Consider the following 9,551-nt stretch of genomic DNA (forward strand, 5'->3'; position numbering starts at 1 on the left):
TATTTCAAGGGTCTTTACATTACCTGCCTATAACAAAGAAATGTTTTTTTTTCTTATTCTTTAAAAGTAAAAGTACCTACCTATATTTTTTGTTTGTTTAACTTTTAACTAAAATTTTTATGTGATGGACTTGAAAAATCAGTTTTCAGTTTTTATCGGCCAAGTTCAAGACTGCGCAATAAATTTGATTTACAAGTGTAGTCTTTTAGAAATCTTTTTTTTTAATTTAATATAGATATAAGACACTTGATTGTATATATAATTGTTGATGGAAACTGGAAAATTAAATATGTTGAAGACTGTACAGTTTGTTCAGAATTAAAGAAAAAGTAAATAAAATAAACATTTTTCTTCATAATCACAACTCAATGCAACGGACTTTACGCAAAATTTAACAATTTCTTTTTTATTAAAAAAATTTTCTATACCTATCTAAAGTACCTAATTGAAAAGTTGGTAGGTAGGAAAAATCCCGAATTATCGATTACTATTCTATTGTGTCTATTCCAGGGGAAAAACGGTAAAAAACAGTTACCTACTATTATCTCCAACATTAAGATGATAAAAATACGGAAAATATAGGGTTTAAGGTTTATGCTGCCTAAAAGATCATTGTGCGGCATTATTAAAAAGGCAATAATATTTCCTCAGAACAGTAAATAAAATGCTAGGTAAATTCCTTGTTTTCCTCTGTACTTAGTACTTACTCTTCAATTAGATAGATAACTAGTCGAATTTATCAGAAATTAAACTGTTAGTAAAGTCAGGTTACATGCTTCAAACAGACTTCTCGCGTCAATTTTCAAAATTATATTGATGCCTTTCCAGAGTCAGAATATTTTTACACAGAAAAAAGTGCAATTAAATGCTGCACTAAAAATTGCTCAAAAAACAACATCTATCTTAATTATCTTAACATGTAGCTGCACTTTTGTGCTAAACAAGCGTATACTTAGTAATTATAGATTATAGATAATAATATGATTAATGTTAAAAAATTGGGATTAAACTTTTATGCCAACATTTTTGTCTCAAATACCTAATAATCCCTAACCAATGGTTTTATAAAAATTACCGGTTTCCTACAAGAGTTATAAGTAGGATATAAGCGCCGATGTCGTCACAAATTCGGTTTAAATTCTCACGTTAGATGGCGCCACGGTACGGTCTGCAAGCTTTTCGCTAGATGGCGCTGCCGTCAGTCAGCGCCGCCGCCGCCGCCTTCAATCAAAGATGGCGCTGCTGGCCTCCATTTTAATTATTTTTTTTTTATTTTTTAAACTTCCCGCCAATATCAGATGATGATGATGATGATGATGATGATGATGATGATGGCCGACCGACGCAACACACCACACACCCCCGCGCGTTTGCGAATTTTGGGGTTGTGAAATTTTTGGTTTTTGGGGTTGTGAAATTTTGAATATATGATTTTTGAAATGTGCAATTTTGAATACATGAAGTATACAAAACATGCTGTATTGAGTTAAGCAAAATATCAGAAAATCACGCTTGTCACTAATAACTAATAAAGGAAAGTCATTATTTTATCGATAAGGAAATCGAGCAAAACATGCTGTATTGAGTTAAGCAAAATATCAGAAAATCACGCTTGTCACTAATAACTAATAAAGGAAAGTCATTATTTTATCGATAAGGAAATCGAGGTTTAAATCCTGATTAGGATTATTATTTTTTTTGTTTTCAGAAAAAAAAACAATAATATGTAACACATTATGTATTTATAAAATAATATTTTACATTAATATGAGTATTTTAAAAATAATATATTAAAACAAAATAACATACAATATATCATATATTTACATACGGTACAAACGAGGTAGGTAGGTATAGGTAGGGTAGGTATAGGTAGGTTTTTTTATTTTTTTTATTTTTTTTTATTTTTTTTTATTTTTTTTTTTTTTTTTGTCAAGCCGAAGGTTTTTTTGCGGGGGGTTGAGAGAGGTGATCTGGTCTGTGTCTAGGATTTTCCCCTAACAACCCCCCAATAACCTTCGGCTTGACTTTTTGTTTTTAGACTGGCTAATAATAATAAAGTTAAAAAAAGATTATGACGACGTCTAACAACAGTGGTGTGGATTTTTGGACTTCTGGAGATCGTCCTCTGTCCTAAAGCCTGAATCCTGTTGATGATGTGAAGCGCAGTGGTCCTCCCCTATTGGCGATGATTCCATCTGTTGAACTGAACTTAAAAAGAAAAAAAACTAAACATATAAAATGAAAAACTTACTTATCCTAAAAAAATCAGCGGTCTTTTTGTTGTTGTCCTTCTCACATCTATCGGTTGATCTGAGAATGAAAAGAAAAAATTATATTTGGAATTATTAAATAAATATACTTATTTTATATGTAAAATGGAAACTTACTTTTCCTGAAAAAAATTAGAGGTTTCCTTTGCTGGTGTCATAAGTCCTAATGGTAGGCTTGTAGATGATGATGATGATGATGTTAATGATACGCAATTCATCAGTCCGTCAGTAGATCTAGAAGAAAAAATAAAATCAAAAGTTTCTTATTGTACACATACAAGATAAAAACTTACGTATCCTGAAAAGAAGTTGATTTATTTTTTTCAAAGTGGCTTTTTAATCTTCGGAACATAGCCTAAAACAATTGCTATTATTATTATTTATAAATGGATATTTAAAATTGATTATACATCTTTGTCTTCTACAGTAGCGTTTTCTTTCAAATTTATATATATTTTTGGATTTGAATTACTCGATTTCTAAAATAAAATATTAAGTAACAAATTAATAAAACGAATAAAGTTTTCCTTACCTGTATAGCAAGCAGTTTTTCTGATATATTTTCTTTTAATCGTAGTTCATATTTTAGAGCCCGTTCTACCGTTTTTGCTTTTTGAAATGATAAATCTTTACTGGATAATACCATTTCAACTAATTGTATTTTTAACCCTCCGTTGATTTCGATTGGAAAATATGCGATTTTACATATATTTATATCAAATTCACTAATTATCTGCAGAGCATTTATTATGATATTATCCCAAGGTCGCTTTACGTATATAAAATTAAATAAGATATTTAGATTCGACGTCTCCATTTCGAAATATGTGATAATATTTGAATTGTTTATGTTATAGTATTTTGTGAGATCAGTGATCTCTTCTTTACGTGGATTACCTTCTATATAAATATCCACGTCTGTATACGCTGTTGTGTAGCCTTTTATGAATGCTGCGTATCCTCCACTCAAAAAAGATTTCCGTCCATTTGAATTTAAATTTGCTAACGTCTTCCATACTTTTTGGAGAATTATTTTTTCTTTAAGGTCGTATACACTGCTTAAGAATTCTTCAAGTTCTAGTGTAGTTAATCGAAATTCAATATTTGGTAACGACATTATAACGACATTATATATATATATATTTTTTAAGACAGTTTTTCGACTACACTACGTTTGACTAGACACTACTCGAAATACCATGTACATGAACGTCTTTATATAAAGTTGGGTTGAACAACAGGATGAGACATGAAAACCACAATTTCCGTTGATAAATAAATTTTAATTAGGGGCAAGATAGTAATTGATAAGATAAAAATTACAAATCACAGTAACAAAGACTAATCACAATAACAAAGTTATAGACAAGACAGTAATTGATAAGATAAAAAACCACAAACCACAATAAATATCACACGTGTAACCCTATGACTAACAGAAATAGAATGTTTCTAACCACAATTTCCGTTGATAAATAAATTTTAATTAGGAGCAAGATAGTAATTGATAAGATAAAAAACCACAAATCACAATAATATTACACGTGTAACCTTGTGACTAACAAGAAGGGAATGTTCATTAATAATTTATTATTTCATTATTACATGTTGTTATAATTGTATTTTACTAATTGTATATTTTTATTTAATTCTTGTAGAATAAGGTACCTATAAGCCTAAAACTAAAAAAATATACATAAATATTGAAATTATTTTTCGTAATACTTACAGACATGTTTAATATACTTCTCTACAATGCCCATGCTTGTCAGCTTGGTAACCTGGAAGACATTTGTTTTTATTGTGGGGTAAAGGTTCTATTTTAACATCATCTATTTCAGTATTCTCATAAGAATCAATTTTTTCGTTGGTTTGTTTTTTATTTGTATTTTTCATTTTTTTGCTGTTAGTTATAGTTTTTGGTATGGTCGTTCTTTTTTTATCTAATGTATTATATTCTTTTTCCAATTTTTTAATTCGATTCGTTAGTTCATTAGTATTATTCATTAACATTTTCCATTTGATATCAATTTTATTATTCATATGAGTGTCAAGTATAGTTGTAATTTTATTGTTCATTCTTTTATCTAGCACATTGGTAATTGAATTAATAATATTGTTAATATTTTTAAGTTTACTATCTAAGATTCCTATTTTACTGTTCATCTCTTTATCATATTGTTTAAACTTCTCAAATACTTTATGTAAATCAAATAAAATTTGTTCCATTTTATTAAAATGATTTTCAATTATTTCCTTATTGATTATTAAGTTGGTTTTCTCTTTTTTAAATAGATTATCTATTATATTTATTTTTTTAGTTATATCGAAAATATGTTTTTCTATATTGTTTATTGATTTATTTAATTTATCATCAATTTCAATAGGTATTATATTATTAATTATGTTCTCAAACTTATCATTTAGGATTTTACGAGTATATTGTTCCATTTTATTAAAATGATTTTCAATTATTTCCTTATTGATTGTTAAGTTGGTTTTCTCTTTTTCAAAGAGATTATTTATTTTGTTTATTTTTTTAGTTAAATCGAAAATATGTTTTTCTATTTTGTTTATTGATTTATTTAATTTATCATCAATTTCAGTGGGTATTATATTATTAATTATGTTCTCAAATTTATCATTTAGGATATTACGAGTATATCCTGATGATATTGAGTTACGTCCGAACAAGTCGATAACCATTATAAAACTGATTAAAACAAGATAAATTTTAATGTTATATATAAGTTTGGAAGGAATAATAATAAAAATACAAAATAAGGATTAGATATTTTATTTTTTGTAATTAATATACACGCTTGATTTTGAAAGTTATAAAATTTATAAAAAAACATTATCCAATTGATATACAACACCAATGCTGAAAATCAAAAAATGAATATAATTTTAATATTAAATACTAAAAATATTGTTTTACCTGAAATACATATTAATAAAGAAGAAATTAAAATGGAAGTGTCAGTTTTGTTAGTCCTTAGGAATGTAAAGAATAAACTTAGACCGTAGTGAAGTATCGATACTGCTAATCCCATTAAAGCTCCATAATACCCAGCCATTGTAATATATGTTTTTTTGGAAAAACACATTATCATTATTATTAAAAATCCTATTGCATTAAAAGCGTAAGTAACTGAAAAAATCAGAATTGAAATCTAAAAATTAAATTTATTATCACTTACAAAAAAACGATAAAAGAAGTGAAAAGTCATCGCCTTTTTTAATTACTCGTACGTCCCAAGAAATATCTTTATTAATTTCCTCCTCTTCATTATTTTGGTTTTTTTTGTTCTTTTCATTCTTTTCGTTTTTTTTGTTCTTTTCTTTAACGTTGAAACCTGTATTTAATTTTGTCATCGTGTTTTGTGTTAAAAACCCCAAGATGTTCTGATACATGGAAACAGTTGTTTTTTTTTATATAATATTTCTTATCTGCAGTTGGTTCTAAATTTATACTCGAAAGATAATGACTCATACTTATTGAATTTTCATTTAAAATTACTATAATTAAATTAAATTAAACTAAACTAAATTAAACTAAATTAAACTAAATTGAACGAATCTAATCTAAATTAAGATTATGGAAACATGGTAATTGCTTCTGATATTGCATTATAACTTCCGACTCGATCTTGAATAATTATATAGTAGGCTTTTGTATGAATTGGAAAATTTTCTGAACTTTCAATTTCGATTGTGGCATCCATTTCGGAAGAGAAAGCATTTTCGTGTACATTAGTCGTACAGTCAATTATAAATAAAGGTGAATTTTTATATTCATTATAATTTAAAAATGGTTGATGGCGATTTTTTTGATAATAGGTTTTATAAAACTCAGTATAAGCATCATAAGCTTCTTCATAATAATTTTTTGTAAAATCAAGTCTCCACTTATCGTAAGGAATATATCTGCTGTTAATTTTTAATCTTATATTTTGTAAGTTAATATGATCAAAATGAGTGCTATTTTTTCGTGAATTAAAATCTCGTTCAGTTTGAAAAAATACAATAATCCAATTAGGACGTTCAACACGTTGAATGGTTTGAATTTTCCATGAAGTTGTTTTAGCGTCTGGTAAATCCTTAGACTGTATTTCCCATTTTTGAAAAGCTAATGGAATTGCACGATTTTTTTTTATTGAATCAAGTAACTGAAGTTGAATTTTAGCAGCAGGATAAACATGTAAAGCTACTAAATTCATATCTGTTATAGTAATTCGAGCTTTTCTTACTCCTGTACTCACATAACAATTATCATCTGTTCTAGATCTTACTAAACTTATTTTATGAGTGCCACACATAATACGTTCATAAGTAAATGGTAAATTTAACATTTGAGATAATTTTAATTTAAGAGAAAACTTTTTAGTTCTCGGATCAAATGTATAAAGTTGATCATTTAAATTTTTTGTCCATCCTAGAGACTGATATTCCTCAAATTCATTTTTCATAAAACAAAGATATGTTTTAACTGTTGAAACCAAACCAACTTGGTCTACACTATCTATTTCAGTATTATTAAGGTAATATGAAATAGAATCAAATAAAAATGGACCGATATTATTGGTTAAAGTAACTTGACCAAATGCTTCTTCAGTTGTGTTTGCAGGAAGTGGATCCCATTCTAAGGTACAATTGATTTTAATATATGATTTTTTCCATAATATCCATACGTTTTCTTGATTAATAATAAAATTTATGCGATCATTATTTCTAAATAGTTGATTTTGAGGATTATATGTGTGTTCTTCTGTCCTTTCAATACTTTCGTCTTGTGTAGGTTTTCGAAAGATTTGGAGTACGTTTGATATTAACGACATTGTAACCTAATGATTTTAAAATCTTGATACTTTTTGAGGTTAATTTTGTTTTCGATTTTAAGGTTAGTTTTTTTGTAGATTTTAAGTTTTTTGAAGAACCACTTGTTATAGCTAATGAACGGCTAGATGGTTCATTTGGTACTGATAAGAAACTGGTGGAACTCTCATCTTTATAGATTAATCTCATATTCAATATTATTTTCTTTCAATTTTTAATGCTAATTGAATATTGATTGTTTGCCCGTTAAAATCAATTAATTCACTGTTTTGATCAACAAGTTTTAGGGTAATATTTTCTATGACTTGTTGTCTATCTATAGGTAAATAAATATGATTTTGGGGACTTATTACAATTTGTTCAGCTGGACTTACAGTAATTGGACTTTGATATAAACTATGATATAAATTTCCGTTTAAATATGAGCCTTCTATTATATTACAGTCTACCCTTATTGAATTTGCCTTGATAATATTTACAGGTAAATCGCTTTCATGTAATTGATTTGCTTGTAATATTTTATTGGAAAAGCCTAGGATTTTAGAAATTGAATCAGCTGGCGTAAAGTCTATTTCGTATATGCTTTTTATTTCACACTTTAATGTATTTATATTTGGTTTTAATGAAAAAAATGTATTTCTTTCTTTCTCACTTACTTCACTTCCAACTAAATTATCTTGAATGTATTTTTCGATATCTGAAATTTCAAATGTTCCTTTAGGAAGACGAATTACGTTTTGTGTTCTAACAATTTGATTATTTGAAGGATTTTTGGTTATTGTGTTATAATATAACTTATCAGTACCATCTTCAATATTTGGTATGTGATTATAAGTATCTAATCCAATTAGTGCTAGAGAATATATATAATTATTATCAATATAAATTGGTGGTGACAGATTAACACTCAAAACACTTTTCGTATCAGTAAATAAAAGAAGAACAAACATGACAACTGTTAGAATGAAACTGATTTAATTTAATTATGTTTCATATTATATAGAAATTTTAAACACAAATGTCCACAATTATAGGTTAGATTTTGAAATTTATCATGGTTATAATAAATTTTACAGTTTTTAAAATAATTAATTAGGGATTTTGGTGGCTTAAAGTTGCCAAAACTATCAAAATAATGCACAATTTTTTTATTTTTTTTATAAGCTACCCAATGTGTGCCTTCTCCTTTATTATCATCAAGATTTACTATTCCACTTTCATAATTAAAACAATGTTGTGGTAATTTATCTTTCATAAATACACCTCGAAAATCTGTAAGTTTTAAGATTTTAGCATATTTTAGTAAATTTTGATTAGTTAATGCTTTCTTGGGTAGCTTTATTGGGAGTTTTTTGAAAATTTTTTTAAAAATAAGCCATATCCTTTTCGCAAACGTTTTAAATATAGACCGCTTCCTTTTTTTCCAATAGCTATTGCTTCCATAGTTTTATTATGCCGTTGTGCTTCTTCTAATTTTTTCTGTGCACTTTTTGCATTATTTACTGCACGAGCCACTGTAGCAGCACCAGCACCTAAACTTCCTAGTGCACTAAGTCCACCAAAAATTAAAGGTAAAAGTGGTATAAGTCCTCCTTTTTTAATAGGGATAATTCTAGGGACTTTAATATTTTTTTTCCCTCCTGCTGCTTTAACTGCTGCTCGTGCGTGTTTTAGAATAGTACTTATTTTATGATTTTCTGTTAAACCACTTTTTCTTAGACTATTAATAATACCAGCTTGAAATCCAATTCGTTTTTTTGTATTACATCTTTTTCTTAAATTCATTTTTGTCTTTCCATTATGTTGTTGTTGTTGTTGTTGTTGTTGTTGTTGTTGTTGTTGTTGTTGTTGTTGTTGACGTGTTTTTTTCATTCCTCTTCCACATTTACGAGTTCTTTTTATTCCTCTTTGACATTTACGAGTTTTTTTCTTCTTAATTGTTTTCTTCTTTGTTGTTCTTTTAATACCCATTCCGAGTTTTCTTTTTAGTTTCATAATATTTGTTACCAACCACGCACTTGCTTTTTCACCAAATTTAGCGTCTTTTGATATTACACGTGACCAGGCTTTGTTTTCCAAAATTTGATCAGCTTTATGTCTATCTTTCAAATTATTTGATTTAGAGTATTCTATATCGTGAACTTTACAATACTGATCAAGTTTATTTATTCCTGGATCTTGTCGATTAAGTCTTTTTGCTAACTTTGTACCAGGACCACAGTATTGATACCCCGGAAGATGCAATTCGATCGGTAACTTGTTTATGCTGCTATTAAGTAAACCTTCACCTCTCGCCATTAAGCACTAACTGACTAAATTAGTAAAACAAACATCAATTTATAGTGTTGCAGATAAAAAATTTGTTTAGTATCAGTTCATAGTCCATTGTAACAAGAATACTAATTATGCGTGTCATTAAACAAAAATTTTCCTTACCGG

General features: G+C 27.5%; 1 protein-coding gene across 8 annotated transcripts; it reads right to left on the reverse strand.

Moving 5' to 3' along the window:
- Positions 1-2,028: 2,028 nt before the first annotated feature.
- LOC107398153 (uncharacterized) lies at positions 2,029-9,551 on the reverse strand. Of its 8 annotated transcripts, XR_010333493.1 has the most exons (10): positions 5,477-9,544; positions 5,215-5,427; positions 4,003-5,157; positions 3,171-3,955; positions 2,806-3,006; positions 2,684-2,752; positions 2,567-2,628; positions 2,391-2,507; positions 2,255-2,313; positions 2,029-2,206 (listed from the first exon to the last, which is right to left on the reverse strand). XR_010333493.1 is itself a non-coding variant. In XM_064355695.1 (7 exons), the coding sequence occupies exons 2-7, from the start codon at positions 3,388-3,390 to the stop codon at positions 2,134-2,136; spliced, it is 957 nt and encodes a 318-aa protein (XP_064211765.1). In that variant the 5' UTR covers positions 3,391-3,955; positions 4,003-4,440; the 3' UTR covers positions 2,029-2,133. The 8 variants fall into 8 exon arrangements, 1 of the variants encoding a protein (XP_064211765.1); XR_010333494.1 differs by having other exon boundaries at positions 2,029-2,211; positions 2,806-3,955; positions 5,477-9,542; XR_010333492.1 differs by having other exon boundaries at positions 2,806-3,955; positions 5,215-5,403; positions 5,477-9,541.

This window comes from Tribolium castaneum, chromosome 3, assembly GCF_031307605.1.
Source record: "Tribolium castaneum strain GA2 chromosome 3, icTriCast1.1, whole genome shotgun sequence".
Taxonomy (NCBI): domain Eukaryota; kingdom Metazoa; phylum Arthropoda; class Insecta; order Coleoptera; family Tenebrionidae; genus Tribolium; species Tribolium castaneum.

Bases quoted from the DNA above. Each gene is read 5' to 3' on its own strand.
- LOC107398153 (XM_064355695.1), bottom strand. From the start codon at position 3,390: ATGTCGTTACCAAATATTGAATTTCGATTAACTACACTAGAACTTGAA. The intron at 2,314-2,390 runs GTAAGTTTCCAT...TTTCATTCTCAG, and splicing joins TCTAATTTTTTTCAGGAAAA to ATCAACCGATAGATGTGAGA. The intron at 2,199-2,254 runs GTAAGTTTTTCA...TCAGTTCAACAG, and splicing joins CGCTGATTTTTTTAGGATAA to ATGGAATCATCGCCAATAGG.